General features: G+C 49.8%; 1 protein-coding gene across 1 annotated transcript in view; it reads right to left on the bottom strand.

The window, feature by feature from the left end:
* The window catches only part of LOC130402499 (filamin-B), a 36,608-nt gene that overhangs the window by 1,430 nt on the left and 14,208 nt on the right, over positions 1–20,970 (bottom strand). Inside the window, exons 16-49 of the mRNA XM_056606689.1 lie at positions 19,630–19,753; positions 19,082–19,245; positions 18,740–18,830; positions 17,754–17,923; positions 17,335–17,452; positions 16,870–16,949; positions 16,449–16,634; positions 15,700–16,014; positions 15,512–15,599; positions 15,104–15,304; positions 14,705–14,875; positions 14,268–14,430; positions 13,277–13,437; positions 11,827–11,994; positions 11,268–11,391; positions 10,552–10,705; positions 10,232–10,421; positions 9,574–9,821; positions 9,408–9,479; positions 9,198–9,297; positions 8,721–8,861; positions 8,051–8,179; positions 7,385–7,558; positions 7,074–7,232; positions 6,414–6,617; positions 5,538–5,690; positions 4,816–4,938; positions 3,729–3,995; positions 3,344–3,481; positions 3,063–3,178; positions 2,177–2,309; positions 1,491–1,667; positions 1,004–1,222; positions 106–312 (exon numbers count right to left, since the gene is read on the bottom strand). Of these exons, the coding sequence (XP_056462664.1) occupies positions 106–312; positions 1,004–1,222; positions 1,491–1,667; positions 2,177–2,309; positions 3,063–3,178; positions 3,344–3,481; positions 3,729–3,995; positions 4,816–4,938; positions 5,538–5,690; positions 6,414–6,617; positions 7,074–7,232; positions 7,385–7,558; positions 8,051–8,179; positions 8,721–8,861; positions 9,198–9,297; positions 9,408–9,479; positions 9,574–9,821; positions 10,232–10,421; positions 10,552–10,705; positions 11,268–11,391; positions 11,827–11,994; positions 13,277–13,437; positions 14,268–14,430; positions 14,705–14,875; positions 15,104–15,304; positions 15,512–15,599; positions 15,700–16,014; positions 16,449–16,634; positions 16,870–16,949; positions 17,335–17,452; positions 17,754–17,923; positions 18,740–18,830; positions 19,082–19,245; positions 19,630–19,753 (5,428 nt within the window). The remainder of the gene's footprint in view (positions 1–105; positions 313–1,003; positions 1,223–1,490; positions 1,668–2,176; positions 2,310–3,062; positions 3,179–3,343; positions 3,482–3,728; positions 3,996–4,815; positions 4,939–5,537; positions 5,691–6,413; positions 6,618–7,073; positions 7,233–7,384; positions 7,559–8,050; positions 8,180–8,720; positions 8,862–9,197; positions 9,298–9,407; positions 9,480–9,573; positions 9,822–10,231; positions 10,422–10,551; positions 10,706–11,267; positions 11,392–11,826; positions 11,995–13,276; positions 13,438–14,267; positions 14,431–14,704; positions 14,876–15,103; positions 15,305–15,511; positions 15,600–15,699; positions 16,015–16,448; positions 16,635–16,869; positions 16,950–17,334; positions 17,453–17,753; positions 17,924–18,739; positions 18,831–19,081; positions 19,246–19,629; positions 19,754–20,970) is intronic.

Raw genomic sequence — 20,970 nt, 5'->3', positions numbered from 1 at the left:
ACTATTCTATGCTCTTTCACAGGGGGGAAGATTCCCAGCTGCTGATCGCTTTAGTTTGCAGGGCTTTGATTGGCTGGATTCCCTTCAGAGGGCGGGGCTACTTACCAGCCTTGCTGCAGTCTAATGAGAAGCTGCTCTTCTGTCCCATGAAGGCCTTGCTGAGGCCTGGGCCTCGACTTAGCACCTTGCTGGCATCAGAGTAGGGCTGGGGTGGGGCGCTGCTCTGCCAGGGGCTGCTGGAGGACTGTAGCACTGGGTCAACGGTGAGGGTGCTGGTCTCGCTGGCGTTGGAGACTTGGACCAGACGAGAACCTAAGAAGAGACAGGCCGGCAGAGGCAGGTTAGAAGAGACCAGTCTGGACAGGTTGGTGGAGACCAGTAGAGACTAGAGCAGCAGCGACATGAGTAAATACCAGTAACAATCAATACAGAGGGGCAGGGTAGCAGAGACCAATAGAGATAGATTAGTGGAGACTAATATAGACAGGCAGGTTAAAAGAGACCCATAGAGATAGATGTTAGTAGAGACAGGCGAGTAGACACCTATAGATTACAGTGAAGGCAGTAGAGACAGGCAGATTACAGAGACCAATGGAGGGACAGGTAGAGACAAGTAGAGATCAGTAGTACAGACTAGGGCTTTGACCTTTGCCCAAAAATCATATTCGAAGTTAGTTTGTTTATTAATATTAATATTCAAATATGTTTGAATATTTATTAATAATATTTTTATTCGTTGGAATTTTGATTTATTTTTTGATATTCAAATTATATTTGAATAACGAAGTTCGGAGTCAAAGCCCTAGTACAGACCAATAGAGACAAGCAGGTTAATAGAGGGCAGTAGAGACGGGTAGATACCAACAGAAGCCCCAAGAGAGAGGCCGATTACAGAGCCGAATGGAGACCGGTTAGTAGAGACGGGTAGAGACATGCAGGTTAGTAGAGCCCAGCGGGGAGGGGTCAGTTTCCCCGGTAGAGACCAGTACAGCACGGTTGGTACCTGTGACGCGGGCCCTGAAGGGACTCTCCCGGATGTGGTTGGGGCCCCCGTACTTGATGCTGATCAGGTAGTTCCCAGGGGCCATGGGGGTATAGAGGACCCGGTAGCCCTCCGGGACCTCCTGGCAGTCCATCTTCACCTTGGACGGCCCCTCGATGTTCACCGCCAAGGCGCCCGGCCCCGCCGCCCGGTTGTTGATGATGAACTCTGACTGGTTGCCTGGAAACACAGACGGGACTCCGAATTCACTACGAGGCTGAGGTAACATGGAGCGGTGCACTAATCACTGCCCGACGACTGATGCATGAGCCTCCACTAATATGTGAGACAGGTAAATGAGACAGACCGGCAGGGCAGACAGACATTCAGACAGACATGTCGGTTTGACTGACAGACCCACAGACATGTTGGTTCGACATACATACATGTCGGTTGGACAGACAGACGGACGGACAGGAAGGACACACGGACTTTCGAACAGACGGACCTGTGGTTCCTTTCTCCAGCCCGGTTCCGTAGGCCGACACCAGACCGGGGTCTCCGGTCTGTCCTGGCTCTCCGACTCGTACTTGGAAAGGGCTTCCTGGGATGTGGGCTCCGTTGAAGGTGACGTGGACGTTGTGGACGCCGTTCTCCCGCGGGATGAAGCGCACGGCGTACTTATCTGGAGAGGACACGGTGACGCTGGATTCATACCGGTTTCTTTAAAGGTTAGGGCTGGACTAGATTCACCTCTAAATACTCTAAGCCTCCCGTACCAATGCCTGGTACGGGAGTTGGTGCTGAATTAATTGAAGAAGAAGCAGAAGATGAAAAATTCCCAGCAACCGTTGACCACCTTTCTTTCAAAATTAAATATTGCGGATACATCCAAATACATTTATTGTCTATGTAATCTCAAACACTCATCATGAGGGAAGAGTCACTGGTCACATCCGCCATCCTCCTTCCTGTATCCCTCTTCCCAGTCCCATCCCCCCTCGCCCAAACAAAGCAGGACTTCCAGTTTGTGGGAACGTGTCTGACACGGACAAACTCCTTTTGTGTGGTACATGTGTGAAAGGCCAACTCAGGATAACGTCCGGACCTGAATCTCTGGACATTGTCCAGAGTTCATATGTGAATGCAGCTTCTCTCTCACATGCTCTCTCTCTCTCTCTCTCTCTCTCTCACCTTTCTCCAGCTCAGTGACCGCACACTCGTCCAGGGCGCCGGAGGGAGAGTGAACAGTGGCCTCCATCTTGCCCTGAGCCCCGTTCAGCCTGACTGCGAAGGACGCTGGTTGGTTCACCTTCAAACCAGACTCCTACACAGGTCGGGCCCACAGAGGTTAGCAACGCATGCATGCACACGCACAAACACACACACCCACGCAGTTCTATCTATAATCATTAGTGACATTCTTCTATTTACCTGAGCTCCAATTGGTCGAGCTACTGCAGACAGAGGCGGTCAGTCACATTAGATATTAGGAGAACATTCTAGATACTAACCTACTAACTTCTACTTCTGCACCCTGGCGTATACAGTAATACCGTGATACTGATACAACTAATACCTAGGTTTACTGGGACCTTTTTGTTAGGTTCCCAAATGTGTTTATGTAGGTACCTACAAAACTAGGTCAAATGTACCAGTAGTATTACTGGATACTTTAGAGGGTCAGTACAGCTAGATCTAGAGTTATTGTTAGTAGCTCGTTAGGGTCAGAAGCCAAACTACAGGTAACGGCTTGTGACTGTCCCTATAGCAACCAACTACAGTCGCAAGGGTGTGCCTCTCTCTGCTGTAGCTAGGCAACCACTGAGCTGCTGCTGATGGATTTTTGTTAAAGGCCTTTAAATGAAACACGACAGAGACACCGCAAGTTCAGAACCCAGCCCAGCCTCACACAGGAACCCAGACCAGCCTCACACAGGAACCCATCCTCACACAGGAACCCATCCTCTCGCAGGAACCCAGCCTCAACATGCCCCTATGAAGGCTGGCCCTCAACAGACAGACCAGAGGAGGAGGCGGACTGGGGGGGTGAGGGGGGGGGTGTCTCGTCGTGTCCCACCTGAAGGCCAGTAACAGCGAGGCGGCGGGCGTCGTGGACCGTGGCGACCACAGGGACCAGGTAGGGGCTGTCGGGGATGTGCTGGTCGTTGAACTTCACCGACACCTCGTAGTCGCCTGGAAACATTGACATTTAGAGTTAGGGCATTTAATCCACAAGTACACTGGTCAGGAGAAAGAGAAACAAAGTATCGCTGTCGGTAGAGCATCGGCACACAGAATACACTCATACTGTCATACAGGGAGCATCACAACACAGTCAGCGTCAGCACATGTCAGTACCAGGCTCTTGGGCGAGGTAGCTGACTCCACACGACCCGTCCTTTCGATCCTGGAAGGAGATCTCGGCTCTGCTCGGGCCCTCGACCGCCACCGAGAGGCCCCCGGCCCCGGCCTCCCGCGTCCAGATACTAAACTCAGCTACACACACACACACACACACACTTCAGTACATTGTCTGTTGACATTGCTTAGGCTACATGTGTGCGTCTCTCTCTGTGGCTGTGTGTGTATGTTGCTGTGTACGTGTGCGTCTCTCTCTGTGGCCGTGTGTGTATGTTGCTGTGTACGTGTGCGTCTCTGTCTGTGGCCGTGTGTGTATGTTGCTGTGTGCGTGTGCGTCTCTCTCTGTGGCTGTGTGTGTATGTGGCGGTGTGCGTGTGTGTACCTGGCTCTCCAACCTGGGCCCTCTCCAGTCCTGGGCCCCCAGCCTTCACCTTCCCGGGGCCCCCTTCCCCAAGAGGCCCCACTGTGAACTGGAAGGGGCTCCCAGGCACGTGCGCGCCCCTGTACTTTACGCTCACGCTGTGCACGCCCATCTCCGTGGGAACGAAGCGCACGCAGTATGTGCCGTTTCCCACGGCGACCAGCTCGGCCAGCTGAGTGGTGCCAGATGGGGACGTGACCTCAGCCTTCACTTCCTGTACATCAATATCTACAGACAGACAGACAGACAGAGCGAGCGAGTTGGAGGGAGTCGTACTTATCGCTAATGATACTCATTGTAGTTGATGGATTTATTATTGATAATATAGTGTGTGTGTTCTGCATTCAAACAAACCGTCTCTGGGCCATTTCCGATGGCATTAAACTATGATGCCTGCCAACAGGCTACTAATCAGAGTTTAAGCACACACACGGCTATGCTAGGTGTAGCTACATGCTAGCGTTACGAGGGACCACGCACGGTGACCTCTGACGCACCCTCCTCCCTGGCAGACCTGCTACCCAGCGTGTGCCAAAGATGAGTCCTCCACACCCCCCTACCGCACCCAGACTCCCTGCGGAGCACCAGCCCCGACAGGCCGGTCACCAGCCGCACGGAGCCCGGGGACAGGCTGCGTCTGCCGGGGGAGCCGGGCGGGCAGGGCCCCGGGCCCCTGGGGGAGGGGGACCGCTGGGGGCGGAGAAAGAGACGCTCCCGGGAGAGAACCAACAGGAACCAACTCTCTGGACCCCGGGGAACAGAGGAGAAGGAAGTCTCGAGGAAAGGAGGAGGAAAGAGGAATGGAGGAGTTATGGGGGGGAATGACAAGAATGAAGGCAGAGGAGGCAAGGTTAGACAGGCAGGAAAGAGACAGGAAACGCAACGCACAGGACAGGAAGTTACTCTTCAGAGAGAAGGAAGGATATTTAGAGGTGGCTGTCCAGAGATATGCATGCTGATTGGTTGGTAAGCCTTAGAAGTTCAGGGGCTCACAGAGACCGATTCTGATTGGGGTGGAAAAGGCAGAGGAGGCGGTTGCCGTACCAACCTGGTATTTTGAGGTTGAGGTCGCACACACTGCCGACGCTGGCGACAGACGCGGCGCGCTGCCGCCGACTCACGCTCTCCTTGATCCGCCCCTCCCCCGTCACAGGCACCGAGAACGGACTTCCTGTTGACATACATACATGTTATCAAACCTTTCAATAACTTTAAGGATTTAATTTGATTCACCCAGTTTTCCCATGCTAAACCAAACCAAACCTAAAGTTGTGATACACCCTTGCTAGCCGGATGGAACCCAGCCCAATAAGCTCACTGCTCAGTTTTAACAAACAAAACTAATTTAAGTTATACTTCTGCCATACACTCTTTTGGTAGTATTCAGTCAGGGTGTGTGGTAGTATTCAGTCAGGGTGTGTGGTAGTATTCAGTCCGGGCTTGTGGTAGTATTCAGTCCGGCGGTGGTAGTATTCAGTCCGGCGGTGGTAGTATTCAGTCCGGCGGTGGTAGTATTCAGTCCGGCGGTGGTAGTATTCAGTCCGGCGGTGGTAGTATTCAGTCCGGCGGTGGTAGTATTCAGTCCGGCGGTGGTAGTATTCAGTCAGGGTGTGTGGTAGTATTCAGTCAGGGTGTGTGGTAGTATTCAGTCAGGGTGTGTGGTAGTATTCAGTCAGGGTGTGTGGTAGTATTCAGTCAGGGTGTGTGGTAGTATTCAGTCAGGGTGTGTGGTAGTATTCAGTCAGGGTGTGTGGTGTGGGAGGGCGGTACCAGGGATGTGCTCTTCGGCGAAGCGGATGGAGACCAGGTAGGACCCGGGCTCGGTGGGGCAGTAGCAGACCCCGCAGGTCCCGTCCTCCATGTCCTCGGTCTGGATGTCCACCTTACTGGGGCCCTCCACGGCCAGGGCAAGGCCCCCGTAACCTAGCAACACAGAGTATCACCGCACCGCTCCCCGTACAGCTCCCCCACTAGCACGGCCAGGAGCTAATCGCTGCTCCGTTTCTAGCTTATTAACACTTCAACTGTAGCTAGTTTGTTTTCGCTCATGTATTTTGATCACTGGATTAGACTGTTATTAGTTACATTGAGCTACTTATTTCTTGCCTTGAGTAAGAATCTCAAGGTATTTTATAAAAGAAAAACATAAACTTTTGACTGTTGCACTACTGTGTAGTAGCACAGTGTATAACGTAACCATTAAGACACCATATCACCAGTACTACAGTCTATAAGACCAGTACTGCAGTACTAGAGTCCATATCACCAGTACTACAGTCTATAAGACCAGTACTGCAGTACTAGAGTCCATATCACCAGTACTACAGTCTATAAGACCAGTACTGCAGTACTAGAGTCCATATCACCAGTACTACAGTCTATAAGACCAGTACTGCAGTACCTCAGTACATATCCCCAGTACTAGAGTCTATAAGACCAGTACTGCAGTACATATCCCCAGTACTACAGTCTATATCACCAGTACTGCAGTCTTTAAGACCAGTACTGCAGTATTACAGACCATATCCCCAGTACTACAGTCTATAAGACCAGTACTTCAGTACTTCAGTACATATCCCCAGTACTACAGTCTATAAGACCAGTACTTCAGTACTTCAGTACATATCCCCAGTCCAGTGTGTTTACCTGCTTCCCGGGTGTCCACCAGGAAGGAGGCGTTGGTGAAGGTGCGCCCAGACACCAGGCCCTCTCCGTGGGCCTTGACGCGGCCGGCGTCCCCTATCTCCGACTGCACCACCAGGATGGTGAGGGGGCTGTTGGGGATGTGACGCCCCTCCTTCAGGATGCTGACCCGGTGCTCTCCCACCTCCCGGGGGATGAACGAGATGCCTGCAGGAGGGCCACGTTAATACTACATCTAAAGCTTTTAATCGCCCCTGTAGCTACGCCCCGCTATTCACGGAGCATGAGGTGAATAAATGTTTATACTACACATGAACACTAAAATAATGCAGATAACACTTTCTGCTGGGATTTTTTATTTTTATTAGCGTGACGAGTAGACCGAAAGCGGAACATTTTGCGGTGAAGACAATATCTGGAGTTTGAGATCTCAATCTCGGGACATTACCCAATATCCTGAGATATTGAACCCATCATTGCACCATCTTAGGAGGTTCACGTGACGCATACACTAAATATCTATAGATTTATATCTATAGCTCTATATCTTTACACACATACTATACATATTTGTCTCTATATAATACTTAACATATATACAATATATAAGGACCCGAGGGTCAGAGAGAGCGAAAAAATAAACAGATCTAGCCCATCTCTGACCTATGTGGTTGTTGGCGAGGCGCTTGAGCAGGCAGGGCTCGGCCCGCCCCGAGGGAGCCGAGATGCTGGCCGTCAGGAGGCTGAGGTCCGTCTCCGTGATGTCCAGAGAGAAGTCTGCTGCGGAGCCCAGCTTCACCTGGGACCGCCTCTTCTGGTCCTCTACAGACACAGACACAGACACACACACACACTTCAGTACGTTATATCTTTTTATGTTACCGTTTTCCTCGGTATGTTTTATCGTAAAAAATATCGTATCGTGTGATGCATGCCTAGGCTCCTCCCACCCACAGGCCCCAGGCCCCGCCCACCTGTGATGCGTGCGGTGAAGGGGCTGCCGGCGATGTGCAGCTGGTTGTATCGGACCAGGACGTTGTAGTCCCCGGGGAGGATGGGCAGGTAGCTCACTGAGCAGGTCCCGTCCTGGTTATCCACACAGCTGATCTCTGCTTGAGAGGGACCCTCGATGCTCAGGTCCAGACCGCCTAGATACAAGATACATACATAGATATATTAACAGAAATATATTCAAATACATATGCCCTAACCTACCCGCACATCAGCTAATGACTATTATATACTATCTTAGCAGCATAAGGTATGATCAGTGATGCTATTATGGAAGTATTTTGCATGATGGGTACTACTATTACAACAGTATCAGGAACAATCAGTACTATTCGAGCAGTATTAGTCATGATCAGTACCGTTATAGCAGTATTAGTCATGATCAGTACCGTTATAGCAGTATTAGTCAGGATCAGTACCGTTATAGCAGTATTAGTCATGATCAGTACCGTTATAGCAGTATTAGTCATGATCAGTACCGTTATAGCAGTATTAGTCATGATCTGCACCGTTATAGCAGTTTTAGTCATGATCAGCACCGTTACAGCAGTATTAGTCATGATCAGTACCGTTATAGCAGTATTAGTCATGATCAGTACCGTTATAGCAGTATTAGTCAGGATCAGTACCTTCGGCTGCGTCTTGAGTGAAGATGGTGAAGTTGGCCATCTTGTTGGCGACGCCGTAGACGAGGCCTGGACCCGAGGCCGTGACACTGGGGGTACTGGCCTGGTTCACATAGAACTGGAGAGGAGACTCTGTATAGAAGATACATATACACATCTAGATTACATTATAAACAGTATTTACATACACCGTACATTACATTATATACAGAATATATTTAGAGATTTCGATTTTATACAGTATACATATAAATTAGATTGCATACATATATATCACATAGAGCGGTAATCTTCTAAATCCGCCTAATGTCGTAAGGGCAGGTTGAACTGGAGTTTCTGAGTAGAACAGAATCCAGCATTGATTGGCAGGAATAATAAGGGAAAGTTATTTAGTAGTTATTATTCAACCTCAAAGAAAGAATATATTCCAGAATTTCCACGACAAAAATGATTAAAAAGCACCAAGTGACCCCTTGGTGTCACTATCAACATTTTGGAAAAACAAAAATGGCTTGAACAGATTATTTAGATAATATGTACAGATAGATGGATATGTTCAGATAGATAAGATAGATAATATGTTCAGAAAGATAGATAGATAATATATTCAGATAGATAGATAATATATTCAGATAGAGAGAGACAGACGGACAGACGGACAGAATATGTGTACCAGGAATGTGTGTTCCGTTGTATTTGATGTGCATCTCGTGCAGGCCGGCCTCGCTGGGGGAGAACTGGACGGTCACCGTCCTGTCCAGGTTGTCTGTGATCAGAGGCTCCGCCCTCCTGCCCGACGGCATCATCACCTCACCTGTTCAAGGGGGCGGAGCTGTTAGGACTAACCTGTCCAAAAACAACCGAATACGGACAACAGCCCCGTCGCTAACTCCACCGATATATACCTGAACACTCACAACGTCTCAATGTTCATCTCTTTATCTAAAGTTCACCTGAGCAAGATCACCTGACCACAGAAACCATCTCACTAGAACACCTTAACATAAACACCATCTCTGTATCTCCCAGAACACAAAGTCTGTCCCGATCTCGATCCTCTGCCTATGTCCAAGCGCAACGCTACCTTCCCCTCCCTATCTCTACCGCTCTCTCCCGCCTTCTCTACCTATCCCTCATCTGCCTGCCTCACCAGTGATGTCTCCCTTGGAGAGAGAGAAGGGGATGACCATGTCGAACGGCCGGAACCCTCCGGTCACACTGCTGCCTTCTGAGAACCCATCTGTGGTCTCCTGGAGGGATAGAGAGAGAGAGAGAACGTTATGGAGTAGTTATGATAGTGTTATGGTGAAGGGTACATCAGTGTGTGCATGCGCATGTGTATCATTATGGAGAACTATACCCAGGGACGGGAGCCCAATCCAGGAGCTTGATTCGACGTTTGTTGCATCATGGGAATAACCTCTTCCACCGCCTGAAGATAAGAGCATCAATTAGCACTCAACCTCTCTCACATGACTGCTCAGAAACGGGTCCACACACACACACACACACACACACACACACACCGTGACGGTGAAGGGGCTGCGCGCCACATCCTGTCCTCCGAAGCGGACGTAGATGCGGTAGGTGCCGGGGGCGTCGGCGGTGTAGAAGATGTCGTAGGTCCCGTCTGGGTTCTCCACCACGCGGGCCAGGACCTCGCTGCCGTCGGGCTCCACCACCACACAGCTCAGCCCTCCCTTCCCAGCCTGCCTGGTGTCCACCAGCAGGGCCAGCTCCTCGCCCACGGCAACCGTAGGCCCCACCCCTCGACCTGGTTGGTCACGGAGGTTGGAGGTGGACGAATAGAAATACTGCAGGTTTCGTTTTGTACTAGTATGAAGGACATATTACGGGCTAGTCACTGAGGACATACTATGGTCTGGTAACCGAGGACATACTATGGTCTGGTAACCGAGGACATATTATGGTCTGGTAACCGAGGACATATTATGGTCTGGTAACTGAAGACATTATGTTCTGGTAACTGAAGACATTATGTTCTGGTAACTGAAGACATATTAAAGTCTGGTTAACGAGGACATATTATGGTCTGGTAACTAAGGACATATCATGGTCTGGTAACCGAAGACATTATGTTCTGGTAACCGAGGTCATATTATGGTCTGGTAACCGAGGACATATTATGGTCTTGTAACCGAGGACATATTATGGGGACCCTACCGGAGACTTTGCACTGGCTGGCGTCGCCGCTGGGCGCGGCTCGGACCCGGTAGGGGGACATGGGGACGTCCTGCCCGCCATAGGTGATCCGCACGCCGTAGCGCCCCGTCCGGTCGGGCAGGTACGACACCAGCCATGTCCCGTCCCCGTTGTCGTGGATACTGGCCGGCATGGCCTTACTATCCTGGTCCTGGGGAGGGAGACAGAGAGTGAGGCTGACTGACTGAGTGTGTGGACATTTCTGTGTGTGTGGGAGATAGGGACTGTATGTATACATGCTAATTTGTGTGTGTGTGTGCGTGTGTGTGTGTGTGTCTCACCGTGACAGCGACCCCCAGCTCTGCGAGCCCGGCCTCCGAGGCGTCGACGGTGAAGTGTGTCGGGAGGCTGGCCGGGACCCCCGAGGTGAGCCCGGGGCCGCTGGCCTGGACCCGGCTGGCGTCGTGGGTGGGCTGGACCCGCAGCTTGAAGGGACTGGAGTCACAGGGGCACTACTGTTACACACCGACTAACCCCAACCCGTCTCTGTGTGGCCTAGGGCCGGGAGCCAACTACTGACCAGCTACTGAGCAAGCGTTCCCTGGGAAACTGATATCAGGGGCAGATGTTGATTGGGTCAAAGTGATAGGGGGGAGCAGATTCACAACAACGTGAAAAGATGGGGGCGCAAGGATTTAACAGAGCCAAATAGGGGCTCACAGGTCTAAAGCGTTAACCCTTGCGTAATTTTTTTTTTTTTAACTTTGCCTTTATTTTCTTTGACGTATCCATTTTATCACTTCCTTTTATTGTATGTTCGCTTTAACTTTCTGCTAAAGCAAAGTGCAATGTTTTCTGCTAAAACATTGCACTTTTTAACCTTGCCTTAGTTTTTTTACTTTAATTTATTTTATTATATCATATTATGACCATGTTTTAGTAGTACTTTGAGTCAGCCCCATGTATGAAAAGCGCAAGTTTCCTTGCTTAGCCTTACCTGTAGCAGGAAGTGATCATGAGCACAGCGTAAGGTAGAGTATAGAGTAGTGTAGTTCACCTGCGTGGGACGTCCTGCCCTGCGTACTTGACAGCCAGGGAGTGAACTCCCTCTATAGACGGGCTGTAGGAGACGCTGTGGGTTCCATCCCTGTTGTCCTTCACCTGGACAGGCTCAGCCACACCTGGCCCAAAAAGCCAGGTTAGCACTTAGCTGAAGCTAGCACGCAGCCCGGTTAGCACTGAGCTAGAACTAGCATGTAGCCCGGTTATTACCAACTACAGCTAATATCTAGCCTGGATGGCATTTAGCTATGGCTTGCATCCGGCATGCTTAGCGCTTAGCATCTATCCAGGTTACTGCTTAGGAAGAGCTAGCTTGTCGTAGCTCTAGTAGTAGCAGTAATAATTGTAGTGATAGCAGTAGTAATGTTATCTATAATATATTAGTAGTCATTTTAGTAGAGATAATTATGTGTGGTATGTGTGGTAATAATGATATCAGTATTACATTTAGCAGCAGTAGTAGTAGTGCTTGCAGTAGAAGATGTAATGGTAGCAGCAATGCTAATCTTTGTACTAGTGCTTCTGGGAGCAGTCCTGTGAGGAGAGAGGGCTACCTTTGGGGTTGGTGAGGGAGACGGCCAGGGGAGCTTGGCCCGCCTTGCTGCAGTCCACGGAGAAGCTCTGGGGGACCCGCGCTCGCACACCTGAGCTCACACCCGGACCGGTCACCCGCACCTTGCTGGGGTCCACCTCATCCGTCACCGACACCTTAAAAGGACTTCCTGCAACCACCATGGACATCGGGTCAGGGGGGAGGGGCTAGGGGGAGAGGGTGTGTTCTGTGGTGTGGAGGGTGTTGTCTGAGGAGGCTTGCACACTGCCACAACAAACACCAACACCCGACCAAAGACCGATTTGACTTGTTCATAAAAACAAAACGTCCTCTGACCACATCCAACAACCACCGGTGGGAATGGCCCATTGGTCCGATGGGAGCGATTGTTGCCGTTTGTTGGTGCAGTGTGCAAGCACCGTTAGGGTGAGGGGGTGTGGCCTAAACGTTTGGGGAGTGGCAGTTAGGCAAGGAATTCCTACACTAATTATGCAGCGGAAGCGGATTTGTTGCATAAACAAGCAAACATTTCAGATGTTGACCCAAATAGCTCATTTTCACATATTGGCCGACCATCGCTATTGGATGATTCCAATGACAATGAAAACCATTATGCATTAAGGGATATAGCTTGGAAATATGTGGACATCAAGTGTATGCTTATCCCACAGTGCATTGTGGGTACATACAGTATATACCCACAATGCATCCATAAGGAGCAGCAATGAGCAGCAGTGGTGAAACCCCACATTGTCAGATATATTGGGCCCAATTCCAACTTCTGTGATGAAACGGGCGGTTGAACACGGAGCGACCTCATTCCCCGGCGGGACCAGCCGGCACCCCGCTGGGCGCTTCCTGGAACCGCTCGGCACACAAAGCCGGGTCTATTAGCGGCGGCTAATTACAACCACATGGCGAGCTAACCGCCGCGCCGACCATGAATGGACGCCCTCGTTATCCAGCGGACACGTAAACACAGACCATGAGGTCATGCCGCGGCTTGTTAAGCCGGTAAACACACCGTTCTGGCACACCTACACATTAGTACTTTAATTAGAAAGTTCCTGTTTAGGGGGTTTTCTGACATCACCCTGAACTCCTGGGGATACGTTGTTTACGATCTAGTGCGGTTAGAAGGAAGCGTTTTACCGGATTATGACGTCACGGTAACCATATTAGTGGACACAAACATTCCAACTCAATTAAGCTGACGAGCAGCAATCACGACATTCTCAAATGTGGTTTTCATTTCATTGTTCATCTCATTGATGTGGTCTTATAACGATGAAGCAGCTTTCAGTCACAAATCACTCTTGCAACACAATATGTTGGGGCAGCTCCGGCAGTCCAAAAAAGAAAAGAAATCGGTTCTAAGAGAACAAGAAAGCACATTCCTCCTGTGTGTTTTCATACACAGCAGCAGGGTCGTTTGGCTTTGCAAGGGGTACCTGGGATGTGTTCTCCTCCGTAGGTGATGTTGACGTCGTACTGTCCCGCGGTGAAGGGGATGTACTCCACGCTGCAGCTGCCGTCCTTGTTGTCCTTGCAGGACATCTTGGACTCGGACGGGCCTTCCACAGTGATGCCCAGACCCCCAACACCGGCCCCCCTGTCCCACACAAGCACACTCTGTCAGACACCAGACTCAGACCCCCAGGCACCAAACACCCCCACACACATTGCCAGACATCCCTGTCCCACACAACCACAGGCCGTCAGACTGTGTACCACAACAACGACGGCTCATATACCGTATGGTCTGGATTAAGGTCGTGGTTCACAACCAGCGGGGATTGAGAAAATGAAGAATAAAGAGAACGTTTTATGTACATGCACAGCATGTAGGTTAACGCTTAAAAGATGATTACGGTCAGCTTTCTAGTATACTGATTATTGATTTTGCATCGAACCATTACATTCGATGGATCTATCCATATCCGATGGATCTATAATATAAGGCGCAACATGTCCATGGCTCTCCAGCTGTTAGAGGTCCTCCCGTCAAACTAGTAGTACCACCTGGTTAAGTATGTAGTACCACTTTGTTGAGTGTGTAGTACCACTTTGTTGAGTGTGTAGCAGTATACCTGGTGAGTGTGTAGCAGTATACCTGGTGAGTGTGTAGCAGTATACCTGGTGAGTGTGTAGCAGTATACCTGGTGAGTGTGTAGCAGTATACCTGGTGAGTGTGTAGCAGTATACCTGGTGAGTGTGTAGCAGTACCTGGTGAGTGTGTAGCAGTATACCTGGTGAGTGTGTAGCAGTACCTGGTGAGTGTGTAGCAGTACCTGGTGAGTGTGTAGCAGTATACCTGGTGAGTGTGTAGCAGTACATGGTGAGTGTGTAGCAGTACCTGGTGAGTGTGTAGCAGTACCGGGTGAGTGTGTAGCAGTACCTGGTGAGTGTGTAGCAGTACCTGGTGAGTGTGTAGCAGTATACCTGGTGAGTATGTTGAAGTGGTTGGGTCGGTTGCTGACGGCCTGACTGAGGCCCGGGCCGCTGGCCTTCACCCTGCTGGGGTCGCAGCCCTCACACACAGTCACGCTGAGGGGAGACTTTGGCACCTCAGTGTCCTGGTACCACACCTGGAGGCTGTGGATCCCTGGAGCACACACACAACTATGTTAAATCACAACGCACAACCCAACCATGTTAAATCACAACACGGAACAATACTCAATCACATCAACACACACATTAAATCACATCAACACAACCATATTAAATCACATCAACCCACACACACACATTAAATCTGACAAACGCCTCCTTTGTTAAAAGCGGACACACACACAACCATGTAAACAGTGAGTATATGAGTATGTTGAAGCGTGGTACTCTCATAAGGGGTAGCGTGGTACGGTGCGGCGACTGACCCTTCTCATAGGGCGTGTATTCCACGGCGTAGGTCCCGTCTGCGTTGTCCTTCACCACACACTCCGTCACCTCCCCCCCGGGGCCCGTCACCTCCGACCGCACGTGGTCCCCGCCCCGCCGGCTCAGGGGCCGCGCGTCCACCGTGAAGTCCGTGGTCGCTTCCCTGTAGACTGGGCCGACACAAACACGTTAAATCACATTAACACACACACACACACACACACACACACACACACACACACACACACACACACACACACACACACACACACACACACACACACACACACACACACACACACACACACACACACACACACACACACGCTGGCTGGAGGAAGAAGAAGAGAAGGAAGCAGAGAACTGCGGTGTAAAGACAGTAGTGTGTGTGTCTCTACCTTTGTCGTCCACCCCAGGTCCAAACACCTTGACCTTGGAGGTGTCTACGGCCGGCAGGACGTTGACGGTGGTGGGGAAGCCAGCGGCCGGCTGCCCCCCGTAGCGTAGCAGCAGGGTGTACATGCCGGCGGTCAGCGGGACGTAGCTCACCGTGTACTTCCCTCCGCCGCGGTCCACCACTTCAGTCTTGGCCCCCGCGCCTGGGAACACACAGGAAGTGATGTCAGAGAAGTGCATGAAGTAACGTCAGACTAGGAAGTGACGTGGTAGGGAACGGTGAAGGCGGTAATACGTGTATAGAGACAGAAAGTGGCATCAGACTGACAGGAACTGCCATCATGACACCACAGGTCCTTGTGGTAATAGGTGTACAGGAATGTGTGCAGTGGTGATGTGTTCAGACTCACCAGAACCAGACTCTGGTTTGGCCTCCAGGGACAGTTGACCTGGACCAGCTCTGGAACAATCCACCATCACCTCACTGACCTCACCCACCTGGGAAGACGGGAAGTCAGGATGTCAGATAATTTCCCTCGACATCCTTCAATAGCTTAACAATGACCTTTGACCTGTTCTTAACCTAGAGGGGGCTCACCTTGGCTCTCTTGAGGCCTGACCCCGAGGCCAACACCTGGCTGGGGTCAAAGGGCATGACCACGTCAGCCCTGAAGGGGGAACCCGGGATGTGGACGTCCTCAAACAGGATGTTGACCAGGTAGTCGCCGGGCTCCGTGGGGAGGTAGGACACGGAGCAGGTCCCGTCCCCGTTGTCAGAGCACTCGATCTTAGCCTCCATCGGACCCTCCACCGTCAGCCCCAGACCCCCGGTGCCCGCCCCCTTGGTGTCGATGGAGAAGGGGGCCGGACTGCCGACCACCCCGCCTTTCAGGCCGGGACCTGAAGCCCTCACCTGCGGGAACAACACAGTTTAGCAAGGCACCGACAGGGTTAGGGGTTAAATTCCCTGTGTAGCTCTGTAAGTAGTGTGAGGCGCTTAAATTGCAGGGTGAGTGAGTGAGTGAGTGAGTGAGTGAGTGAGTGAGTGAGTGAGTGAGTGAGTGAGTGAGTGAGTGAGTGAGTGAGTGAGTGAGTGAGTGAGTGAGTTGTGAGTTGTTGGTGTTGTTGGCTGAAGATGTGTGGGGGTCCATGGCTTATGTTACTTGGTGCTGGGTTAAGATTGTTGAAATTTGTGCAGGTTGTTTTTTGTTTACTTGCATGTCTGAGTGTCATATACTTTAGTGTATGTATGTATGTATGTATGTATGTATGTATGTATGTATGTATGTATGTATGTATGTATGTATGTATGTATGTATGTATGTATGTGTCTCTCTCCAGTCATACCTTGCTGGGGTCCGGGGGTAGCTCGGCCTCCACGGGGAAGGGGCTGCCCGGGACAGGGTGCCCGTCGTAGGTCACGTCCACAGCGTACTGCCCCTCCTCGGTGGGGGTGTAGCGCACCAGGCTACAGTTAGCTCTCGAAGCGTGAGGCTCCAAGACGCAGGGCAGCGACCGCTTGCTAGGGCTCCGCTGGGGACAGCAAAACACTGGTTAGCTAAACTGCTAACATGCTAACGGCTAGCCATGTGCTAACATGCTAACGACTAGCGATACACGCTCACCTGATTAAGGCTCGCACAGTTCACACATGCCAACATGCTCATCGTGAGAAGTTAGCAGGTAGCAGGTTAGCGTTGCACTAACCAGTTACTATGGTGCCCCCCTGCTTACAGTTAGCGTGAGGCGCTAGTGTGGGTTAGCTTACCAGCACCACCTGCAGACGACCCTGACCTCCGGCTCCATCCGTGTCAACCACCACCTCCTGCTCCTGGTTCACCTCCACTCCTGGCACACACACAGATAAGAGTACAAACAGGTATAGGGTCAGACAGAGAGACATAAAAGTAAAACAATAAAACAGGTATAGGGTCAGACAGAGAGAGACAGATAAGAGTAAAACAATAAAACAGGTATAGGGTCAGACAGAGAGACAGATAAATGTAAAACAATAAAACAGGTATAGGGTCAGTCAGAGATATAGATAAAAGTAAAACAATAAAACAGGTATAGGGTCAGACAGACCGAGAGGTAGGACAGAAGAGCAGATAAAGAGGCAGGTAAACAGACAGACAGACAGACAGATAAGAGTACAACTTTAAACAGGTAGATGGTCAGACAGACTGAGAGACAGAGAAATGGATACAGAGACAGTCAGACAGATGGCTCTTACTTGCGTTCAGCCCGTCAACGTTAATCCGGTCCAGGTCCAGGGGAGCTGCCACGGAAACCTTGAAGGGGCTCTTGGGGATGGGGTCTCCTCCGAATGTCACAGTGACCCCCAAATCCCCCTACACACAATACACACACACACACACACACATTAGTTTGAACCTAAACAATTGTGTATCCGAGTGTGTACCTGGTCAACAGGTGTGTATTGGTTTGTGGATTAGAGTGTGTTCCTGTATGGCAGGTGTAGGGCAGTGCTCGCCTCTGTCTACAACATGAGTATATTAGTGTGTACCTGTACAACATGTATGAATTAGTGTGTACCTGTACAACATGTATGAATTAGTGTGTACCTGTACAGGTGTGCATTGAATGTGTTCTCTGTGTGTATTGTACGACAGGTTGTGTGCTGGGGTGTACCTGTGCAGCAGGTGTGTATTTGACAGTGTGAGAGTAGTCGTAGTTGTCGATGATGTCATAGTCCAGTACGGCGGGGCCTTTCTGGGCCGCGGAGAAGGAGACGTCCAGCGGAGCTTTACCGGCTCCCTTCGTGAACACCGTGAAGTGTGTGGGTTTACCCGCCTCCACCCCTGGAGAGATGGGGAGAAGGTTAGAGAGAAGGTTAGAGAGACGAGAAGAGAAGGTTAGAGAGACGAGAAGAGACACGGTTTGAGAGACGGTTAGAGACAAGAGAAGAGATAAGGTTAGAGAGACGAGAAGAGAAGGTTAGAGAGAAGAGAAGGTTAGAGAGAAGAGAAGGTTAGAGAGACGAGAAGAGACACGGTTTGAGAGACGGTTAGAGACAAGAGAAGAGATGAGGTTAGAGAGACGAGAAGAGACACGGTTTGAGAGACGGTTAGAGACAAGAGAAGAGATAAGGTTAGAGAGACGAGAAGAGAAGGTTAGAGAGAAGAGAAGGTTAGAGAGAAGAGAAGGTTAGAGAGACGAGAAGAGACACGGTTTGAGAGACGGTTAGAGACAAGAGAAGAGATGAGGTTAGAGAGACGAGAAGAGAAGGTTAGAGAGAAGAGAAGGTTAGAGAGACGAGAAGAGACACGGTTTGAGAGACGGTTAGAGACAAGAGAAGAGATAAGGTTAGAGATACGAGTAGAGATAAGGATAGAGGTGTGAGTATAAATAAGGTTAGAGGTGAGACTAGAGATAAGGTTAGAGTGTGAGTAGAGATAAGGATAGAGGTGTGAGTAGAGATAAGGTTAGAGATGAGACTAGAGATAATGTTAGAGATGTGATTAGAATTAATGTCGGAGATGTTAGTAGAGATAAGGTTAGAGGTTAGAGATGTGACTAGAGATAAGGTTAGAGGTTAGAGGTGTGACTAGAGATAAGGTTAGAGGTGTGAGCAGAGATAAGGTTAGAGATGTGATGACAGAAGTGAAGGTGTGTACCTTTACGTGTGAGTCCAGGACCTTCTGCTTTGACCATGGAAGCATCGTGGGATGGATCAACCTTGACCCGGAAGGGACTTTGAGGTACTTCCTGAGAAGAGGAGAACCAAGATGGTCAGTATTGAACAACAACCGTGTGGGTAACTTTACTGTGATGCCTGCGTGTGTGTATGCGAGCGAGGGTGAGTGTGAGAATGTGTTTGTGTTAGAATGAGTGAGTGTGAGTATGAGTAAGTGAGCATGAGTAAGTGAGTGCGAGTATGAGCAAGTGTATGAGTGTGTGTATGAGTGAGTGTATGAGTAGGAGTGAGTAGGAGTGAGTGAGGGTGTGTGTGAGCCCACCTGGTCAGCAAACAGGACCTTGATGGTGACGGTCCCGGCAGCGGGGGGGGTGTACTTGACGGTGATGGTGTCGTTGGCGTTGGGGATGATGTCAAACTCCACGTCTTCCTCCTGCTGGTCACTCGGTCTGCTAGGCTCACACTTGACCCCTACACTCACCTCCCCTACACACACACCACACACACACACACACACACACACACCACGTTGTTGGAAATGTAGCTCTCAAGGGAATTCATAACTGGTTTCCTAGCCAGAAGCTTAGCTCATTGTTCATTCAGAAAGTTTGTTCCTATGGTCTCAGGACTACGGCCATTCATACATGCAGAAGGTTCATCGCGGATGTCTACTGAACAAAATTGAATACATTTACCATTTTGGCCATTTTTAAGTATGAATAAAAACTAAACTTGAAACTTGAAGAAACGTACATCTTTATGTCACCATGAAATCTAAATGGACAGTGTCGGCGTCATGGCCACAATATGTGTGAGTGTGTGTGTCTGTCTGTCTGTGTGTCTGTGTGTGTGTGTGTGTGTGTGTGTTACCTTCTCCTGCTCCACTACAGTCCACGGTGAAGTGTGTGGGCTGGTCGGCCTTCAGGCCACTCCGCTCCACCCCAGGGCCGAACACCTTCACCTGGCCGGGGTGGCTGCCTTTCCCAACACCCACCTGAGACACAATAAGCAACATGCACGTTTTAAAAAGGTTAGCGCGTTAGTGAAAAAAATATGTTTATGGACTCAAGACAATTCAACAGTTGGTTTAAATGAACAATTCTAAACTGAATTAAATAGTGTTAAAGCACACTTTGTCTGTCATTGTCATTGTTATATGTTGAAATTCTCTTTAAACCCTGACAGTAATCAATATATGAAATGCACTGACAAAATAAATGATAAACAAAAGACGGCATATGTGGATGTTGCAGGCCTGTAATAAGCCCATGTAATTTGTGGCAAATGACATGATTGGCTGGACTACCTGTCTGTCTACCTCTCTTTCCGGTACTCTGCCTGTGCACACATTGCGCATTACCGGAGGCTTCAGCAAGGCTAGGCAGACCTGTTGCTTAAGATTAAACGCTAGTCATGCGTTTTGGGGGAGTGGCTTTGTGGGCCTAGATTTCTTCAGTGGGATACTTTCAAAACTAGCTTAGTCTGGCTTGTTTCTCTAAATTGCCTACGCATACTTTAATACTACTATTATGTGTTATCCTGCATTTGTGAACTGTGTGTGTTTTGGGTTATAGTATTATTTTATTCAGTTAATGTATATTTCATCAAGAGCAATCATGCATACTTAATATACAACGGGCAGGGTTAAAACAAACGGCACACCCAGATATTTGATTGAAAAGTTTGATTTATTTTTGAAGTAAGCCTGACAATCAATTCTGTAAAATATAATTTAAATTACTTTAAATGAACAAGGTTTCGCTAGTTAGCTGAACATTTTGCACAGTTAAACAGTGTGGTGGTTGAAACTGGATTACAAAAGAGCTTATCTGATTCAAACCAGAACCAAAAAAAAAACGGGCTTATCTAGCCAGTTCGATTCAGCTTGGACCAGTACCACAACAGAAGCAGATCAGGCCCGATGCGAGGCCACAGAAGCCCTCTGGCAGTGGCCGGTGGGAAAACGCTGAGTTTGTACTTTTATGAGAGCCGTTCATCCCTTCCTGGCAGCAGAGATCAACCAGCCAGATGACAGACAGACAGTACACAGCACCGCAGGGCCAGGTGAGGTGACTCATCCCTTATGCAACTCAGTACACTAACTGTTGTTTCAACATGACACACCACTCCTAGCCCTCCAACGTATTCACGACATGACGACTCCTGCAGCGCACACAACGCTCCGAGCCATGGAGGAAATACTGTTTCACC

Source organism: Gadus chalcogrammus, chromosome 13, assembly GCF_026213295.1.
Source record: "Gadus chalcogrammus isolate NIFS_2021 chromosome 13, NIFS_Gcha_1.0, whole genome shotgun sequence".
NCBI classification, from domain to species: Eukaryota; Metazoa; Chordata; class Actinopteri; order Gadiformes; family Gadidae; genus Gadus; species Gadus chalcogrammus.
The sequence above is the reverse complement of the archived record's forward strand: the minus strand, read 5'-3'. Positions and strand labels throughout refer to the sequence as shown.